Source organism: Poecilia reticulata, chromosome 16, assembly GCF_904066995.2.
Source record: "Poecilia reticulata chromosome 16, P_reticulata-male-v2, whole genome shotgun sequence".
Classification (NCBI taxonomy): Eukaryota; Metazoa; Chordata; class Actinopteri; order Cyprinodontiformes; family Poeciliidae; genus Poecilia; species Poecilia reticulata.
The window spans coordinates 12,245,738-12,267,725 of NC_088845.1; the positions used below are offsets into that span (position 1 = coordinate 12,245,738).

The following is a 21,988-nucleotide window of genomic DNA, read 5'->3' on the forward strand; positions in this document are numbered from 1 at the left end:
ACAAGGTTGCTTCTTAATAGATCCCCACTTCCAGCCGCTAAAGGACTAGAGGGATTTTTGTATGCTGCTTTTAGGACATGAAAAGAAATCCAAAGAAAAAGAAACAACCTCATTTACTGCCTTCCAAATAGTCTTTTCTGAGGACACTTTATTCAGTGTCTTGAAAAGCATTTAATCTTTCAAGATTTTGCCATTGCAGCAACAAATTTCACCACAGTCTCAGGGTACATAGACTGAAACAAAGCAGAGACAAATGTTGAGTTTGAACAAATAAAGCTCTAAAAAAACGTGGTGTATATTTGCATTCAACCTTCTTTATTCTGATACCCTAAAATCTAGTGCAGCCAACTGTTTTCACGATCACATCATTTGTAATCAGAAGTAAACTGTGCATGATTTCAGAAAAACATGAGAACTTCTGTTTGTATTTTGCCACAAGCCATGTAATGGAGATAAATGTCCTCTGATTAGATGATTGGCCTGCATTCAAAATGCTATTTGTTCCAGAATATTACTAATGGACCTCTTCTTCTGCATGTGGTGAGAAATGAGAGGACAAGCTAATCATGCTGCGGGGAAGGTTTTATTTTTCAGCTAAGAGTTGACAGGGAGATGGAGAAGGGAGTAACAATAAGGTGACAAAGCATTTTAATTAAAAAAAAGAAAGTATTTTGAATAGAAGAATGGATTAAGCAAATTACCAGCCTATCCTGGAAGAACACCTGTCAGTTGTTCAAAAACTTTGAACAACTAAGACGTTCATTTTCCAACAGGATGACCATTCCAAACATCCAGCAGTGGTTTGTGTTAAAGCATATTCATGTTTTAGAATGACCTAGTCAAAGTCCAGACCCAAATCAAAATGAGCATATGTGGCAAGACTTAAAATTGTATGTTTAAAAATGTTTTCCATCTAGTCTGACTGAGCTTCAGCTGTTTTGCAGAGATTTATGGGCAAGAATGTCTGTGAAACCTTCTGAAAATGATTCCTGGCTGTAGCTGGCGGGTCTATAACATATTAACAGAGGGGAATAGAATACAAACATATACTTTTGAAATTTTTATTCATAAAAGGTTGAAGTTTGCCACATGTGCTTATGTTTTAAGAACTAATTATTAGTATTCAGATTCTTTCCTTCGTTCTTTTGATAACATTTTATGATGTGTTGCATGTTTAGTTGTTTTCCGTTTTTGCAGTGAAGTTAACCAGCTTGTGTGTAGCATCACAACAGACTATTCTCTGCTTCCTTTACTTCCTTGTTACTGGTCTCTGCAGCCGTTGTCCTACATGAGGTGTGTAACTCTTAGGGCTTCATTGATCTCCATTAAGTCCTTCGAACACCGGTCACTTTCTTTTTACGCATGGGCTTCATTCAGTCAAGCCCCGGAGACGGGGGGAAAAAAAGCAAAAACGTGTGAGCCGAGCAATATTTGCCATTCACAGAGGATTAGACAGTAAAGCCAGCTTCACACCAGCAGCATGGTGTGTGGGTTGTCTGTGCGTAATGTCATGATTTTCATTTTGGCTCCTCTGTTCAGAGATTACAGCACACACCGCAGCAGCATGTCGGCGTACAACACTCCTTAGGTTTGTTTAGTCATTGTCAGATTTTTGTGATTCTCTTTTATTCCTTCTGTGTTTTGCTCACCCAGTGGTTTGATCATTGTTCATAAAGAATCCCTTGGTTTTCTCAGTCTTGCTCATTAGTTTCACACACTTCAGGCATGTAACACAGCAGACTAATTGCCATGTTTTTATTTTTATTTTACCTGAACAATGAAACGAGTTGTTTTCAGTGCTAGTTTGCTTTAGCTAAAGGCGCTGTCCTCCCTGTCAATGCAGCTGCAGATGAGGATCCCCAACGCATTTCAAAAACTCTGAAAGCCTTTTTTTAGAATCACTTCTATAATAAAAGCACTTCACATTTCCAAAGAAAATTGCATCAGCCTGATAAATATGCTGCAATTTTCAGACAAAATGAACAGCAGTAGTGTAAATTCTGCTGAATAATCAGACAAAAGGCATTTCCGACATCGTGAAACTTGATTTGCTCAGACACAGTGGAAAACATTTCGGTGCTAATTGTTATAGGAGAATTATGAAGCCAGAACATTAACACAGAAGTGCTATTTATCTATTTAATGATGTAATCTTTCAGATTGCTCCAAGCAGCTGTTCATGAGCCAAATTAGCCTACTTCCACTGTGCATGACTGTCCATTAATGTGTGAGCTGCAGTTCAAATTAGTGCAGTGTTCAGACCAAAGTTATGAGTCTGACCTTGTCGGGTTTCTACTGCAAAATCTTACACACAGAATACTTGTTTAAACATGAAATGAGCACATTCAGCTGCTGTCAGATGAATGGAAAGTGGAGTTTAGATTGAAGACATTTGCAGCTTTGATAAATAGAGATGTACCAATCAGAGATTAGTTTGACTAATGTCTGATTTTGTTAAGCACTACTGATTTTGGATGGCATTTTTTTGAAAATAAGATAATTTTATTACCATCAACTCCAAGTTACAGAGTCGATTCTTTCTGGATCATTTCTAAAAATTAAAGAAGATATTTACTACTGTCTCAACCTTCATGTCTGAAAAGACAGCATCGGTCTGGTGCTGGATTGTTAAATCAATTATTGTAACTCTAAATGAACTTAAAGGAGCCTCATTTTCCAAATCAGTCAATCATTATTTAGAATAGAGATGAGATCGCATGATATGTGAGAGAGAAGTCAGAGTTACACCGCTCTGCAGAAAAACAAAGGCACTGTTAACACCACTGACATTTTCAGCTGCCTTGAGCATGTAGAGGTCGAGCTTAACTGAGATTTCTGAGGCCAGGAAACATTTCTGGATTCATGACACAAAATTAAACTGTAAAAGAACAAAATTAAGCAAAATTGCTTCAGAGCTTCTTGTTATTTGTGGAAACATTTTCCTTTGTTTAAAAGTAGCAGATTAAACAAAAAGGTGACATGAAGACTTGAAAAATGTTTTAAAATAGCTTCTTTTGGGCTTCTGTTTAAAACCCCACTAATATGTAAAATAGTTAACAGAGTCTTATTCCCTCAGTATGAACTTCCACACTGAGGGAAATTGTTTTATCAGGTAAAACCTTCAGAGCTTGGGTAACATTTATACAGATTTCAATGGGCCAATCACTGAGCAGAGTGATTCCAGAGTCAAATCTGACTATTTTGGTCATCAGGAAATGTTTGGTCCATTTGTGGTGAGAACAATCTTTTTTCATAAATTATTTGTCTGCAGCTGAACTCAGATCAAAGAGCTGATTTTCACAGGATTTGACCAGCTAAAATATGCATCTGTTGTCTATTATAACACAACCAACTTTTACATTTATATCACCTTGCAGTTGATTTGTTCAATCTAGACAAAGGGCAGGTTGTACATATGCACATATAAATGCAACTGTTTTAAAAAATAATAACCTTTTTTAGGAACACCTTTTCCATTTTATAAGTTGCCAGAGTTAAAGTTAGTTTCCTTCCCCAACCTTTTCTGTGCACTGCCATGCAGCTGTCTGAAAGAATGTTGCTACATATTTCCCAGCTTACAAGAAAAACAAATTCAGTATTTAGCTAATGGTTATTCTATAAATTTTCCAGACTCCATGTTAAATTTAAAATCATAAAATATGATTTATAAAAAAAACATTTTAGCTGTAATAACCAGTGTTTTGCTGTTTCAACAGCAGTAGCAGAAAAAACAACTTTTGTTTCTCTTCTTTAAATGAAGGTTATTTGATCCTGATTAGTTTTATTTTTACCGTGAAATCGTGGTATTTCCACTAAAGAATATCGACCTGTTTGTTTAAGATCCTCACCCACTCCAAGGTGAAACAACTGATTTGTGAATGAATGAAACAAATAGATGTAAAGTTTGTTCAGAAGCCTTTCGACCTGCGTAGCGTCTACTCACCCATGCGGACAGAGGAGAGCAGAGGGGCCTGACTGAGGGAGAGTGGTGGCATCGTGACTAGCAGGAAGGAGAGGAAGCGTATTGACAGCAGCAGTGCTGGCAGAGCCGGCATCTTCTACTGCTCCTCATGGAGAACGGTCTGCTGGGTGCCTGTACCAACACCTGTGGGATTGAAGAGCGTGTTAGTCGACACAAAGTCCCACTCTTCCTTTAAATTGTCATCATACAGCTTATCTCCACTTTGCACTGTCATATTCCGAGGTAGTGGGAGCACCTGCGCTTTCACAACCCATACAATGCACTTTCAAAGTCAGTTATGAAGATGTTTCTTGTCATATCGCACCAGCAGCCTGGTTCCCGTGCATACAGCTTGTCTAATAATAAAATACAGAACACAACTGTATTCACGTCTCCTGTGGAAAGTCGGTTGTTTAGACGTGACAGGATTCAGCCTACCAGAGGATCTCCGAAGGCTTTTCAAACAAAACATCACAACACACACACACACACACACACGTTCTGCGTATTCACTCACATTTGTGCATACGCAACACAAACAAACATGAAAACAGATCGACATACACGATAAGCAAGTACTAGAAACAGAATAATAAGTGTAAATACAAGAGCTCTGAGGATAGATGGCTGTACAGTACACAACACTCAACCGTATCCACCAACATGGCTACTATACCCTAACCTCGAGCTGCCAACTTCAAAACGACACACAAACACGCAAAGAAGAGCACAAAGGGAGTTCAGAGGATATCCAGTGGTGCTAAGCAACAGTCTCCAGGAATGACAAATCCTTGCTCTGACTGACAACATGACAAGGTTGTGTTGAAGAGTTGGAGAGAAGAAGAGACAGACGAAGACAGAGGAAATTGAGGGAGGGGTGTTTCTGAGCTTTAGCTGACAGACTCTTGAAAGGCTGCGTTCAGGACCTCTACTTGACCCGTGTTGTTGTAAACAGCAGTCAGCTGCTGACCCTGATGAGAGGATGTACCTTCACTCTCAGATAAATCAAACACACAGAAAATGTGGCTTCATGTTGACCTTTTGGATCCAACATCCCTCCACCATCCATCCTTGAGCTTGATGGCCACTTTCACTAGAAAATCCTTCATCTGTCATCTATCTAATCTTTGTTTGTCTACCCAAAAGGGGACACAACAAATATTAAGATGGTGCACTGATAAAATGAGACAAAAATGTAACTGTGTAACCAAGATGAAAGATGTTTTGTGACATCATTATGGGTACAACATGATGGTGAAAGTCCTCATAGAAGTCCAGACCTAAATCCATTGGAGAATCTATGGCAAGACTTGAAATGTACTGTTCAAAGAGTCTCTCTCTATCCATACTGTGTTAGCTTGAAAGGCAGCTTTATGTACTTTTCAGGCGCATAGTGCCATTTTATGGCAGTCAAGTAGCTATTTTACCTTCAGATGTTATGCAAATGCTGTACATATGAATAACTTGACAGGAAATTTGACATTGCAGTATAGCCGTATCAGACATCTTGAAACTCCGTCTCTCCAAGAACCTCCTACACTTTCCAGCACAGCCTTCAGTACATCAACACAACAATGCTTCTCCATGTTGCCCATTGATGTTGGTTACAATCATTCTAAGGAGTGACTTTTGTATGATAAGCTCAGCAGACTCGCAGTTCCACCAGGTGTTTGCTAATTGCTGCTGCCGCTAGTCTGGAGGAGCTGAGTGGAGGGAGTGCAGGAAAAGTGATGCGCTGTGGGTCGAGGAACTCGGCTGGCTGGGGACTGAAATTCCTAGGTGTAGCTTTGTGGAAATAAGCGGTGCTTTGTGAGAGCAAGCATTAAGGTACCTCCCAATGACTGCCATGGAAACTTTAAGGATTTTGTAGACTTCCAGGAATGAGTAAAAGCAACACTCTGAGTATGCTCTTGATGAGGGAGTTGCATAACAACATAATATGAACCTCAAAAAAGTCCAATTTGCATAATAACCCAACTTTAAATGATTATACAAAGAAGATATGGCAACAATGTCCCCTTTTAAGTAATTCTTGCGAATGATTCCAAAACACTTGAAGTTGTAATTACATCTAATCCTCTAATTGTTTTCAGCTACTTTCATTTTATTCATCTCATCCTCAACTTTCTAAACTTTTGTATGTCACCATTGTTTTAGAGAATGGTGGAAATATATCAGTATGCTCTGTTCAGATAAGATCAAAACTAAAACTTCTGGTTTAAATAATATTAAATAAAAAAAACAATTAATTAAAAGCATAATATGTGGCCTAGTCAGATTTCAGGTTTAAATTTAACTGAGAATCTGGTGCAACCTTTGAACAATGATGCTCACTTACAGTATTTGTGGAACCTGACAGAGTCTGAGCTGTTTTCAGTTTCTGGACATGAACATCAAAGCCCAGATGTGTCGAAGTCATTTTCATTTCAGGCCACATGAAGATCATGAATGTCATTAAAGAGCCAGTTGTGGCAACTACTTATTAATAAACAGCTTTCTTTCAGTATATTGTTTTTATGGGAATAGTGCCAAATTACATCAACGTAAAACGGTGTTAATTTGATTTGACTGACAAAACATTTAAACACACAAAAGTTTAAAGTTTTATTCATGTTGAGATTAGCGGGCAACATAAATATCTATGGTCGGCCAGATTTGGCCCGTGGGCCTTCAGTTTGACACGCGTCTCAGCTCCAAAGATTTGTAGCTATTTTCAAGGCAAAATATCCAACCTTCAATAGCAGCTGCTTCTTTCACTTTTAAAGATTCACATCATCTCCAACTCTTGCTGAACAGCGATGCTTAAACTCCACAGAAATCTATCGTTCGACTCCATCTTCTGCACCTCTGACGGGTCTCTCAAACGGTGACCAAAATGTGCACGTTTGTAATACTAATGAACACACCATCCAGTGCAGATGGCCATTCTCTCATTACGGCTTCCACGGCTCAGAGCGAACCGAGGCAGGGCTTATGTGGAGCCATCTGTATCTGTGACACAACATAGGATAGCAGGCGCACAGTGGGAGTCATTTGCGCTTTTATTGTAATCCATACATCTTTTTCATTTAACTCCAACGTGTTACTGTAAAGCCGCCAATAAAGGCAAATGAAAATCTTGTCGCCACATACGCAAAGCTGTCATCTCATTTGTGTTTGTTTATTATGGTTATGCAGTGGCTGCTTATTCAGACCGCACCACAAGATAACTGCTGTCACTTTGAAGACTCTTGCTGAAGTATTCTGTTTGCTTCCCATACCAGTGGTTTCTTTCTCAATTTGCTCCCCAACAAAGTGTGTGTGTGTGTGTGTGTGTGTGTGTGTGTGCGCGTGTCTTTGTTGTGCTCATACCTGGGTGTTTATTGCTGGGCATGCACGAGCCTGTGCTTGCCCACTGAGTGTGTGTGTGTGTGATGGGTTATTGATCGAGCGCCAGCTGAAGTGGTGGGCCCTCAGGTGCAGTCAATCAAAACAATGGGGAGCCTATCATGGGAGCACTGCATTTCGCAGGAGCCATCTGATTGGCTATTACCAGGAGGCAGATTGCCATGATGACGAATAAGATCCAAACTAAGGCTATGGCTTCATCAGCGACGGGATGGAATTGGTGCTATTTCATTGTTATTGAGAGGTATTGACAGCATTAGACAGAGAGGATTAGAGTATCTTTACTCCCAGGAGAGAAAGACAACGGGTGGAAGGTGGAAGGAGATAGAAACCTGTGAAAGAAGTCAGTAGGGGGAAAAAAAAAGACGAAGCAGAGGGAATGGGGTTGCGCCGATGAGGGAATAAAAGAACAAAATTGAATATAGAGAGAAGAGATTGGAAAGTGTCTGCAGAAAGAGACGCAGAGCCACAAAGAGACAGCAGTGGTGAAAAAGTACATTTACCCAGGGACTGAGAGAGGGGGAAATTTAAAGCACTTTCACTTCAGTTCGGTGCTTTTAATTACATGTCAATAAACAGCATTTTCGCCACAATTCAAAAGAAATTAGACATTTAATTCAGCTGCAAAAATCACACATCTTTTTAATTTATTTTCTATATTTCCCTGTGTTAGTTTCAAGTAATTAAAACAGCAGATTCTGTCTGCATCGTTCCGAACGTTATTTGCATTTCAAGCAACCGAAAGTCAGATTCTACCTCATCACTGCTCTTTGAAGCACAAATCGATTTACCTCCTTTTGCAAATAAAAGAGAGAAACACGATTGAAATCTAGGAAGCTCAAGAACTGAAGGTTTAAGAGCAAAAACAAAACCCATTGCATCGGGGAACAGAAGGAGGTGATCTGATCTTATGAGTCATGTTTTGTTTTACATCATGTGGAAGGCTGCGCTCGTGTTTACCTGGGAAAAAAAGAAAACGGGAGCGCAGTGCATCGTAGGAAGGAGGCAAGCCTGTGGAAGTAGTAACGTCTGAACATTTTTCTGCAGAGAGGTCTTATGCCTCGACGTTCATGGGGAATTTTACTCTGGCATTAACTTGAGAAAGTACACATACGCCTGAAACCACAAATAAATATCTACATTTTTATTCAACCTCCCTGGGCCAATACTTTCCAAACCAACTTTTGCTAAAAAGTAAAAAAAAGAAAAAAAGCAATAAGTCTTTTGGGGTTTGTCTCTACCAGCTTTGAATATCAGGATAATTGTTTCCCCCCCTATTTTCTTTGTAAATAGCTCAAGCCCAGTCATTAGACAGAGAACAGCAACAAACCCAAGCCCAGCACAGACTTGGATTTGGGTCCAGACTTTGACTGGGTTGTTCAAACACATGAATATGATTTGATCAACACTGCTGCGTCGTAACTCTGCCTCTGTGTTTTGGATGCTTTCACAGAGTCTGACATCTTTTGGAGTTTCCAACACATTTTCTTCAAGCATTGTCTAGTATTTAGCCCCAACAAACTTTCATGTCTCTTCTAAAGAAAACCACCCTGAACTATACAGCCATCACCACTGTACTTCCAGGTGGATGTTTTTGTGATGTACAGTTCTCTAAAATGTGTGCAAAAAAGATTTAACGTTGACCTCCTGCGAAGAGAGAATCCTCTTCCTCGTGTGTGACTTGTAGTTATCCTGTCAACAGATTACTTCTGAGCCGTCTCCTTTCCATAGTAAATAAATAGTTGTGCTGTGATCTTACCATTTAAAGATGATGGATTGAACAGTGCTGCTTTAGACATTAAAAGCTTGAGATATTGTTTTATAGCCAAACCCTGCTTTCAACATCGCCATAAATTCAGCCCCTCAGCGTTCTCTTTAACAACGTAAATCCATGCAGTGCCATTACTTAAATGTTCTGCAACACTTTTAAAAGTTGTAAAGTACGCTGCTGTCGAAGTGAAGAGAGGGAGGCTACTACAGCATTAGACAGGTGGCTTTAATGTTGTGGCTAGCATTGTGATGGTTGACACTCCACCAGCATATTACTGTTGTTATTACAGTTATTATCACAATTTTCTGAGGTCACCGGGTGTTCCTGCTTTTATTAGCAATTTGGTGTGGATTAACCAGGATGAAGCTTTTTTCCTCAACAATCTGAGGCCGAGCGGTCACGGCAGGGGCCGGAGAGCCAGGATCACCGGTTTTAATTGTTTAACAAAACTGGAAAAGCTACATAAAACATGTCCACATGCAAAAAAAGAAAAAAAAGAAAAGAAAATCCAAAGCAAAGTTAGTCTTAGAATTGATTATTGTCTTAGGAATGTTTTACCAGGTTCCTATGGATCCCCCTTTGATAGATCTGGCCATGAAATTCTAGGCAATTCTGAGCACTTCTTCCATCACTGCAGATGAGCGAAAGAAAATAAGGAGCTGAAAAGTCCCAGAATGAGGTGGGGGAATTGAGAGAGCCAGATAGAGTCGAAACGAAGTCGAGCACAAATGGTGAGACACTATTGCCGTGTTCAATTTGCTAGGACTGTGTATCTGGCTGGCATACAAGCGCTGTTGTGGCGGCGGTACACGGCTGAGTCCCTGTCGCTGTCGGGTGTCAGTCTGCGGGGAGCTGGAGCAGCAAGAGGCCCGACCAGACTTGTCTGAGCTGCACAGAAGAAGAAAAAACTGGTTCCTAGCCTCCCCCGTTTTCTTTCATTCTGCACCCTGCTGCATGTCACCCTATGCACTGGCACCACGGAGACACACAGAGAAGCTTAACACATAAATATTCTGATGTGCCCGGCCGTGTGTGTGTGTGGGTGCCTGCACATTTGTGTGCAGAACAGAGTGTATGAAAAGGGACATTCAGGCACTGTAGCTGTTTGGTGTGTGCATTCATCTTGAAGCATATTTGTGTGTTTACTGATTTGCCTGTGTGCGTGTGTGTGTGTGTATGTGTGTATGTGTGTGTGTGCGTACTCGAGAGTTGGCAGCTTGCTCCGTGTCTGTTGTGTCTATTATGAAAAAGAAAGCCGTAAAATCTGAAATCTTAATTACCTAAAGGGGAGCGTGTGGGGAGGAAGGGGTGGGTGGCTGGTTCATGATGTTGGGAGGGTTACATTGGAGGCAGGAAAAGGAAGGAATGCCATCTCCCCAATGACCCCCAGGGCAGACGGAGAGAGGATGAAGAGAGACGGAGGCAGAGGAAGTGGGATGAGCCGGGGAGGAGCAGAAAATAAAACTCAGATGGAGAAAAGAAGCTTCAGGCTATATAAGGGGAAAAAAAAAAATCTTTTTGTTTTCCGCCCCTCCTCCCTTATTGTATGAAACAAAGAAATCTAACAGTTATCATAATGGAAGGATGAATCATTTCTATAATTGAATTTGTAAGTGGAACAGCTTCAGTGGCTTTGGGTTTCAGGAGACTGTATGGAGCGACCATCGGGGGAACACAAGCGTTATTTTGCTCATTCTCACAATTAACCGGCCCTGCTGAGTACAGAGCGGCACTGCAGCAGAAAGCACGGCCGCCGTCCCTGAATGAGTCTGGTTAAGTCATTTTGGAGCATTTGTTAGCCTTCCCCAGACAGTATTGATGAGCTGGGAGGTCGGCCCGAGTGTGTAAGTATGTTTGTGCTCATGCAGTGGAAAAATTCAACTCTCCCCCTCCTTTGACTCCTGACATTTGGCTACTTGAGAGGATTAAGCTTTTGCTGCTTTGTGTCTGCTTCTAATATCAAAAGAGCCGCAAATATTTTCGCTCATTTTGACTCAGCATTTTGAGTCTGCAGTCATTTGGGTTCCTTTATTCCCTTTTCTCATCGTCTCTGACTTACTTTCCTGCTCCAACCCTATTGCTTTCTGTGTTTTCCACCTTATCTGCATGTTCCGTTTTATTCTTCAGCTGTTCAGTTTGATACAGGCATCTTAGAAAGTCAAGACTTTATGGTGAAGCCTTGCATTTTTGAGAAATATCGGAACCTGTAAGCAGGTACCCAAATTTTTAATTTCTGCTCTCGACATTTCTGACCTTACCAGAAAATGTTTGAGAAAGGTCTATTTCATTTTAGGCTTCATAAAGTGACTATCCGAAATATTCAGACTTTCCTTAATGTATGTACAGAGGACTTTATGAGATGAGGTGCGAAAATCTGTCAACATTTTTTCTCAATACATCTCTGAAAATATACTGCTCAAAAAAATAAAGGGAACACTTAAGTGTTCCCTTTATTTTTTTGAGCAGTGTATTTTTGGTTTATAGACAAAATTGAAAGACATTTGGTTTAATATTGAACGTTTTTTATTGATCTCCAGAATTGATCTCAGAAGTTTGAGTTTTCTAAATGTAGACTTGTTTTAGTCAAGAAAGGGTCCCACAAAGAAAATCTTGACTTATGCCTTTCTAGTTAAGCATCTGGCAAGATTACCATATGTGCATACAATTTATAATATCTGGCTTTAACAACACATTATTGGGTTTTTGTGTTATTTAATGTACAGTCATCTTTCTTATCCAAATTAAACAGTTTTCTTTATCTGCCTCTACAACATTTTGCAAGCAGGTGTGTCCTCTCTCTGTAAATCTGTTTGGATAATTTTAATTCTTGCTGCATAACTGACATTTATCACATGGCAACAAAGCTGAACTTTAACTCTGATGATATCGCAGACATGTCTTGGTGTCAGGAAACAAACGGCCGAGCCGGACCGGTTTTAGCGACTTAAAATGCATGTTCTCATTTACATATTTACGCATATTTTTAACATTATTCCCAGTTTCTTTTGCCCACAAATAGAAACATACAGAGTATATTCTATACATTGATGTTCCACAGCTTTAGAAATGGAAAAAACATGAAATTATATCACAATGTTACGTCAAATGAAGCAGTCACTGAGTTTTGGTTTAAAGTTTCTCACATTTTTGCAGACTATTTTGCAGATATTTTAAATATTAAGTCAGAGTTTTAATTTTTAGACCAGTTTATATTTGTTGGATCTAAAACTAGACAAAATATATTACTTGAAATCATCACTATGAATAAACATTTTAGTTTTCCCAGTTTGAACAAAGTCTATAGGCATCAGTTCTATCGCTCTGAGTGTAAATCAGCTCAAAGCCTTTAGAGAAATCATTTCCAGTATCATAATCTTTCCATCAACTCTGTCCTGATGAAGAAAAGCATCCCACCAGCATGATGCTGCCACCACCATGTTTAATAATAAAGATAATGTGGGCATCACACAGTGTTCATTCTCTTGGATTTTAATTAGAGACAATGTTTTCACTTCAGATAAACACAACAGTTTAAAATTATCCCAATGTAAAGAAAAGGACAATAAATAAATAAAACATAAAATGTTTAAATAAAACAAAAGTGCCAGAAAATTGTCTGGATCCTCCAAATATCCTTAAAATAAAGAAAACACTGAATAAAATGCGACTACCATGAAGGGAGACGGGAACAGATCATATTTAATACAAACACAATTAAACAAACCTGCTTCAATATTTGCTTTTTATACTGAGAAAATAAAAACCCAGATAAAAGAAAAAGACACAGTTTAATACAAGTTTTAAAAAAAATCTTTATTTCGGATAATATTATTACAGGCAATTGAAGAGATATATTTTAATAACCTCTAATGTGTCTAATGATATTGCTCAGGAGCTTCAGCAATATCTAAAGAAATGTTAAAAACTCTGCTTAGTGATGACTAAAAGCATAATTTTAAGATTTCAGACATTTATTTCAAAATTATTATTTTTCTTTCTCCTAACAAGCTCATGCAGAGCCAGAGCAATCACTATGATTTTATTCTCCATTAGCCATGGATTCCCACTGGACTTCAAGCCTCCAGCGAAACTTCGGCAAAAAGGAGACTGTGACGCTACCAGGCAGGTGGTCATAATGTAATGCCTGATCAGTGGAAAACCTCAAATACTAATCCCTCAATTTATATTTTCCTTGTGATTAATTTGGCAAAACAAAAAAAGGGGACAGTGCAAATGAGAATGAATAGGAATAACTGTGAAGAGCAAATCTAATATTGTGACAGCTTTGCTTTCTGCAAATGATTAATTAACATTCTTAGATTCATAATTAAGCAAACAAGCCCAAAACAGCAATATTTGCTTGCTTGAGCTACTCAAATATAATTTTCCTCAGAGGGAAAATGCTACGAAGACAAATGGAAAGATGTCACCTTGGTGGCTGAAAATGGCATCAAGTTTCTGTTTTTTTTTTGTTTTTTTTTATCACTTTGTTTCCTGAACAATTTCTTGATGATTAGTCTTCCCTCCAGACTAATCAAGAATCAAGAAGCTCTCTGTATGTTTTCTCAGTTCCTCTGACTTGTCCTCGCTCAGCAGGGCTGCATTCACTTTGAAGTCTCACTCTCACCTCCTTCCTCCCTCTCCGCTTTGTCTCCTCTTCTTCAGCCTCTATCCGTTCTGACTTTACTTCAGGAACACTGTATAGCCCTGTCTCTTCGCTGACCTCTCTCTTCTCTCTCAGGATCTTCGCTCTCAGCGCTCTCTTCAATCTCGACAGCCCACTTTCTCCGCCACAGCCCCCCCCCACCGCCACCTCGCCGTCCGCCCCCTCTGTTCATTGAACATGGATAAATTCTGCCCAGTATTCTCCTTGACAAAGAGGCCCTCAGTCTGTGACACAGGCTGCTCGGGGAACCACCGTTCTCCTGCGACACTGTCACATCTGACCACGTCAGGCTCAAACGTACACACCAGCTCCAACAATCTGCATGAGCTCTCCAAGAAGCAGCAAAGAACATTGTCTGTGTGTGTGTGTGTGTGTGTGCTGGTATGCAAGCAGGCCGTTTTGTTTTCTCAAAGTCTCCGCATCCCGGTGCACGGCTGCGTGTGATTTGTTTGAACATGCCAGCAGCGAGTTTGCATTTCAGCCTTGCTGCATGCATATGTACCACCCGCTGTTCAGGCAGTAAGTGTGTGTGAGTGGAGCGGAGGTGGAGCATGGCTCTCGGTTTATTCCTTTCCCCGGGAACTGTTTAAAAAAGGAGAGCTGTTTATCGTCTGTGGCTGTCGATGCACTTGTTGCAGCTGCGGCTGACGTCAGCGCAGCAGTTTAATCACAATTAGGAGGCCATCCTTGAACTCGTTCGCCTCGCGGCTTGATTGGAGATTGAAAATTTGCGATCTGAACAAAGCCTTGGAAATGCAGCAGTGACATTATTACACACGGCACTGGAAAGAGAGCAATGTCTGAGCAGGAATGGAGGGTTGTCAGTAAGAATCAGTGTTTCACATGAACGCTACTCCAGATACATCCCTTTCTTATTTAAGTACTAAATGAATGGTAAACTTGGTTCTGATATTAATGAGGTAATTAGGCACTGAAGATTAAAAATACGCAGATTAAATTTTTAATCATTGAGCTTTATTCATGTTCAAGGATAATATCCTAATGAATAAAGCCAATACTTAAAAAATTTTCCTCAATTTACTTTTAAGCATCTATTTTAGTTTGAGAGAAAAAAAAACGAATTTACTTTTTTATTGAGATAATTACTTGCCTATCTTCAAACACTTTCCTAAAGCTGCTAATATTTAAGGACATCTTACATTTACTGTGGTGACATTAAACAGTGTTATATTTCAGAGTAAATTTCTGCTGTGAAGTCCAAACTCAGGACACAGTTCAACAATTTCTTGTCGAAAATGCCAATACAGAAGTTTATTTTATTTCCTCTTGCTGTGGAAAAAATGAATGCTTTTCCTCCGTCACTTCTAGCCTAGCAGTAAAAACAGAAGGCCTGTGCCTTGATCATTAAAGCTGCAATGATCCATGTGAGGTTCTGTTTGTACCATGTGTGCGTGTCGTCCCATCCAGACGCCATTAAGCACAAATAAAGCAACTGATTTTTATAGCTTTATTTGAACCGTCTTTCTTTGATAAACTTACCCATAAATATAGGACAATAAACAGAGTAGACTGACCTCAAATTACCTATGAAGCGGCAAAAAATTATTTAAGGAGTACGTAATTATTTTTGAGAAAAAGGATTTCAATTCTAATATGCCACTTTTCCGTCCAAGTATTTCCTTCTGTTTTTGCAATTAGACCCCAGAAACAAAATAGGTTTCTGTACACTGCAGCTTTTGTGGGAATCCAGGTGGGTCCAAAAGCTGCATGTGAAAACAACGTAAAAAGAGAAGCAAACGGATGTTAAAAACTGGCAGAGCTCAACAGCAAAGTTCTGTACGCCAAAGCAGATCGATGATGACAATGTGGATGTAAAAAAAGCTATGGTGAATTTTAAGTCATTTCAGGAGGTTTCCTTCATAAAAGTTTGATAAACAAATGTGATTTAGTTCATCTGAGAGTTGGGAATGTAAGATTTCTTAAGAGATAAAGTATTAAAATGAACTAGTTCTAATAGGCATGAGCAGAGTATGAATTTGTTCTTGTGAAAGCTGAATATTGCCACCATTTTAGAAGGTTTCACTAAAAACTTCAGAGGCATAATGCATAAAAAAAACTAGACGAATCAAATAAAGGAACAAGAACAAAACTATCACTTTTTTTAAGTTTTAGTATGACTAATACACGTCTAGTATTCTAGAGAAACCAAAGCACTTGAAAATCAGTTATGAGTTAGAAATTCAGTTATGATTATTTTAATTTTAGACAGACCCCCTGCCTCTGCAGACAGGGGAGACAACTGTTCAACATCGAGTGCAGCGTAATCAAGCAAACAAAATACACTCTGATTGAAATTATCAGCATGGTTCATTCCGCTGAGTGGTACGCACACAGTAAGATGTTTGGATGCAATCTTTTTATTTAACCTTTGCACCACGGCAACCTGCAGGCGCTCAGCTGACTTCAGCACACCTGTAGAGCCGGAGAACTTAGCGTGCAAACCAGGAGAGACGGTCTTTTCTTAAAAAGTAGACAAAGTCTTGGTGAAACATCTGAGATGCAGGAGGGGAAACAAACATAAAAGCTCTCTCCTCTGTATGGTTCAGTGTTGTAACTCTATTAGGTCTGGGGAAAATATTTTTGAATAACTTGAACTCTTTAGTCTGAGAAAAAACAGCAATGACCTCAGGAAACAAAACCTGAATGCCAGAAAAAAATAAAAAATGTTCCTTCAAGTACATAAATATCCCTCATCCAGATAGTTGGTTGCCATCTGGGCTGGTTGGTGCGACAAACACACAAACTATAATTCTGCAGCACATATGAGCTCCATTAATCCTGTACTTGTAGGTCTGTGAGTTCGAAGTCTAACACTAAAAACTTTTCGTTAAATGCCTAGTAGTTCAGTTAATGGGAACATAAATGATCGACATCCTATCGGCAGAGAGAACACGTAAACTCCACAAAGGAAAGCGATATCTGATATTTAAAGCCACGACTTTGTTACTGTGAGCAACTTGATCCACTGTGAAACTCCACATTATAATGATTTACAGCTATTTGGTAAAACCAGAACCAAAAAAAAAAAAACAAGTGCAGGACATCCAATGTAGATAGAGGTTTAAACTCGGTCCAGATAGAGGACTGATATACATCTATATATCAATTTATGAAAGTACTCAAACAAACTAATAGAGTTGACTGTAAGTGGATGTACTATATGCTGTTAAGCATGGAGAAAGGGAAAAGATTAATGTATAAGATATCATAATAGTTATTGGGCGAGAAACAGCAGAAACCCTGGACAGGTCACCTCCAATCCATCACAGGGCAGCGCAGAGAAACACAGGAGGCAACTATTTATACACCTGAGGGCAATTTAGAGAAATCAGTTAAAGGAAAATGCTTGTCCCTGGCCTGGGAGAGGAAGCTAAAGTACCTGGAGAAATGCCAAATATGCACCGGAGGAAAATACAGCTGAAACCACCTCGTTGCATAAAACAACACTTCATTTTTTTTTTCTCCGTCTGACATTAATTAAGACTAAACTTCCCCTATTTTAAACCAGTTAGGATTACTGAAATTATTTCTATTTCCCAGCTTATCTATGTTTTTCAAATGAAGAAGTTGACATACTTCTCTCTCAATATTTGGTAGAACAACCTTGCAAGCTGAAGGATTTCAGTCAAAGATTGTGTGATACGCATCGTTCTGCGAGCTTCCCTTAATGGTTTACTTGTATTTTGGCCTATTCCTCCTGTCTAGCAAAGCTGAATACGGTTTGTGAGCCATCTTTCTTCCAATCAGTTTCATCTCTTTCTACAATGTTTCCACAGAACTAAAGTCACAGCTCAGGGAAAACCATTCCTGAACATTAAAACAATTTGCAACTCATTTGGTGGTATGGTTACGGTCATGGTCCAGCTGGAAAACCTATTTGTGTCCAAGATTTTACTTAGTGATGTCAGAAGATATTGTGTCATCTGTTGTGTCAAGACGGCCAATCCCTTCAGCAGGAAGGAGTTCTCAACCTTGTAAGCTGTTCCCTTTTGCAAATGCAATAATGCTCATCATAGACAAACACTTCAACTTTAGTTTCATAAAGGTTTAATCTCTACTAAACTTTAATCTGGCCTTTTTTGTTTCTTTTGGAGCAATGGCTTCTTCCTCTGAGTGGCCTTTCAGCCCATGTTGGTACAGAATTAGTTTTACTGTAAATAATGATTTTCTCGTCAGATTCGGTCAACATCTTTACGAGCCGTTTTGCTTATTCTCTAGGGTTGGGAGCACGTTTCTGTGGAGCATTCGTGTTCTAACCGTGGATGTGCGAGTTCTCCCCAAGTTCTCCACAATTAAGCAAGAGCATTTGGTTAATTAGCCATAAAACTGTAATTAGGTTTTAGTAGAGTGCATGGCAGTTTTTACACTGTTTATGGTTCCTATTCATAAACTCATGACTTGTCAGGGGTGTAACCTACATTAAACTTATTGATGAATCCTCCTGAGACCCTACAAGAACTACTACTGGATGAAACCGGGCTTAAAATTGCAAGTACATTTTTGTGTTTATGTAGACTAAAGTTAAAATGCAAAGTTAAAATGATGTGTGGTTCTAATTTAGATGTAAATTAGCATTGACAGAGCCTACTTTTATACAATGCATGCCTTATGATTTAAATTTTCTGTAACTTTTAGCAGTTTTTTTGCTCTTTTGTAGTCTTTCCCTTTCTCCTAACAAGCTCATGCAGAGCCAGCCAACTGAAAAGCGGGGCTGTCTCACTGAATCGCTTTTCCAGAGTTTTATTCTGATTGTTTTGTGCTTTTTCTGCTTCCTTAAAGTCTTTTCTCCTGTGCGAGTATAGTTGTTTTGTGTCTTCTTTGAGATTTCTGCACGCCCACAGAGAAATCTGCATGCCACATAGTTCTGATTCAGCTCAACTCGAACTGATGCAGTGTCACCAGGGTTTCCTCGCATTAGCATCTGCTCTCAGGATTTTCATCACTTCTATCGCCATTCAGCAAAGGAAATTTCATTAAATTATGGGAAGCGTTTCACAGACAGAAGTTGTGTTTGTTTGATCGTTCAAAGCCCAGACACACAAACATTTGTACGGCTGCCTGGAGAATTTAGTTTTTTCGAATGAGAACCCATTTACAGCGAACATGAAATGGAAAACGGAAGCAGCCCGGCGACATGCGGTGAGACCGACAAAGGTCTGCGAGTTTGCCTTTGCACCACAACAGTTCTGTGATGAACTGATGAACCGCATCCACACAGCTCTCCCACTTGGACACCCACGCGCCACACTCGCACACAAATACACACACACTCACAGAAAGCAGATAAACAGAGATTCACACAAACATTTCCAACATATTTGCCTTCATGCACACATAAACACAAACACGTATACACCGGGTGGGGATTAAATGACTCAGATGGCATTTGTTCTTTATGTGTCTCTCCACCCTTTCCTCTCTCTCTCGCTCTCTCTCTCTCTCATTGTCAGGTTTTGCTGCCGTGGCAACAGAGTTAAAGATGAGAGGAGGAGGAAGAAGTGGGAGTAGGGAGGAGTGTGAGGGAGACGGAGAGGAGCTGGTGATGGAACAGGTAAAAGAGAGATCAGAAAGTCAGAACCCGCTGCTTGTGTGAAGTGGAAAGTGGAGCTGTGTCACTGCAGCAGTTGTTGCCCATATATGTGTGGTTTGTTTTTTTATCTTCTAATGAGAGACAGAAACAAAAAAGAGTGTGTGTTTTTGCAGTGTTGCCTGGATCAATTGCTGCTCAATGCACCTGATTTCAAAGTGTGTGTGCTGCATGATTGCAACAGATCTCCATCTCAGTTGAATAGAATACCAAAAGTGCTATTTATTTCAGAAATTCAATTGTTCAGTTCAATTTTGCTGGTATATTTCAAACGGGTAACGAGTAATGATTTTTTTTTTCTAATTACCAACAAAAGATTTTAGTACAAAAAAATGTGAGAAAGCCCACAAAGCAGCTACTGACAACCTACAGAACGAGCCGTTATCAAGTATATTAAAGGAAAATTAAGTGGAAGGAAACATGAGTAGTAAAAAAAATGATGGGCTACCAACTGACACGCTGCTATCTTGAGTATAAAATAGGGCAATGCTGGAGTTTGGGGATGAAATACCAAACACAGATGTGTCCAGGATGTTAAATACAATTGTTGCGCTATTTATGTCAGGCCACTGCTGAACCAGATGGATCAATGGAAACATATTTCCTGGACCAAGGATTAAAAGGGTTGGACTGTTGCTCAGGTCCAAAAGTCACTTTTGTCAGATCAAAGTAAATTCTGCATTTCATGAGGAAATCAAATACCTGGAGTATGGAGGAAAAATGGAAAGGTACAGAGTCCAAGTTACTTGAGACCCAGTGGGAAGTTTCCACAGTCAGTGATGATTTGAGGAGTTGTGTCATCTGCTGTTGTTGGTCTACTGTGTTTATCAAGTCCAAAGTCACAGCAGCTGTTTTTAGCCTCTCGGATCTGCAAGTGGGGCAAAACATGGAGCATGGGACATGCGCACAAAGCCTCCAAAACGAGCTTAGCGGCATTCACAACGAGAAAACAACAAAAGTGAGCAACAGAGCAGTTTTGTATGGAGTGCGTGACGTTTGGGGTTGTAGGTCAGGTTAGAGGTTGGGCTAACCACTGAGCATTTTCACAAAAGATGCGTTTTCGCTTTCCACGTGAATATGGAGGGCAAACTCTTTTCAATTCTCTGGAGCATGTTTAAGAATAGTTTTTAAATGTGTGAATGCAATTTTTCCCATTGAAAACAAAACTAAAAAATATATATTAAAGCATCCCAGGCCTCCTGAACAGAGTCACAGGTTGATCGCCTCCATGTCACTCCTCTGTGATGCAGTAGTTCATGTAAATAGAGCCCAAACTACATTAGATCAATATTTCGGGGTCAGAAATACAATTTTTTAATTTAATTGTGCAATTTTCAACCTTCCTAAAATATTCTGGGTTTTATTTTCAATCAGTTACAGTCATTAAAATGAGAAGAAATAAACATTTGAAATGTGTTAGTATCTTAATGAGTGATTTAAGTTTTCCAATGATATTCAAATTCACCTCCCTCTAATTTGGGATCAGTTGTACTTCTTTTTTGTTAACATGGGGTCGGTAGAAGAGAAAAAAATAAAGAAAAAACAAATGCAGGGAAAAAGGGAGCAAGTGAGCGTCTTCAGCATTTTTGTCTCTTTAGCTTACATGTGGGGCTTCTGGTTTGTGTTTTCATCTGTACTAATTTGCTCCGCAGAAAGCATCATGCTCAAATCTGGTTTGTTTTCAGCTGCTCCGGGCGAGAGACAAATTCTCTCCGACTTGCACTCTTCTGACTCGCCTCAACAACTGCAAAGAATTCACTTGCATCAACGCAAAATAACATTTTAGTTAAAAAAAAAAAAGTAGGGCAAACCAATGTTCTAATTCAGAAAAAGAATGGATGTGCTTCCTTACAGAGATGAATATTACATGCAATATCTTTCATCATGTCTTTAGACTATTACTACTGAGTATGATTAAATAGATATTACAAAGAAAGCAGAGAGATTTTCTTTCCATGGAGGAAAAGAGAAATGGTGCAAGAATTTGGGGGAGAAAAAAAAGTGTGTTTTATTGTTACTGCAGAATTTCAGATGGACAGTTAGGTACAGTAATGGAATCCTCCAAGAAAAGGTCCATCTGTAACACTGGAGCAATCGCTGAAAAAAAATTTTTTTATCAGTGATTGCAACGCCAACATTTAGAGCCATTTGAGAAATGTAAAAAAACGTTTAAACTTCCTACCTCAATCAAAACTTTTTTCCCCATCATACTTTCTTAATAACCTGCTAAACATTGTAATTAAACACCAGATAGTTCCTACAGAATTTAATTGGGTTTTTTAATGGCAAATGTGCAGGGTTCTCTACTGTGAGCCTCCTATGGAAGATGGATGAATATTGGACAGACAATTAAACCTGCAAACACAAATATTCCCCAGACTTATCCAGATGTGGAATATACCCAAATAAAACTCTGTATTTTTTTTACAGACTAAGAACCCTAAACGTGATCATCTTGCCTCATCTTACTACACACTTCCCTGTTTGAAAGGCTGCCTTGGGATAAAGACATGAAAAATACATTCTTAGTTTTGACTCTGTTGCTAAAATAGCTGAGAGCTGTTCTTTGTTGCAGCTGCCAGATGGTGAATGTAA

The 21,988-nt window shown here is 39.4% G+C and overlaps 1 protein-coding gene across 13 annotated transcripts in view; it reads right to left on the bottom strand.

The window, feature by feature from the left end:
• Positions 1–21,988, bottom strand: part of grik5 (glutamate receptor, ionotropic, kainate 5) — a 138,663-nt gene that overhangs the window by 57,835 nt on the left and 58,840 nt on the right. For all 13 annotated transcript variants that reach the window (XR_014091396.1, XR_014091397.1, XM_081616861.1 and 10 more), the window contains one exon: positions 3,944–4,105. Coding sequence is in view for 11 of the 13 variants with exons in the window: in XM_081616861.1 (XP_081472987.1) it covers positions 3,944–4,055 (112 nt within the window). In the remaining 2 variants the exon portion in view is untranslated. The remainder of the gene's footprint in view (positions 1–3,943; positions 4,106–21,988) is intronic.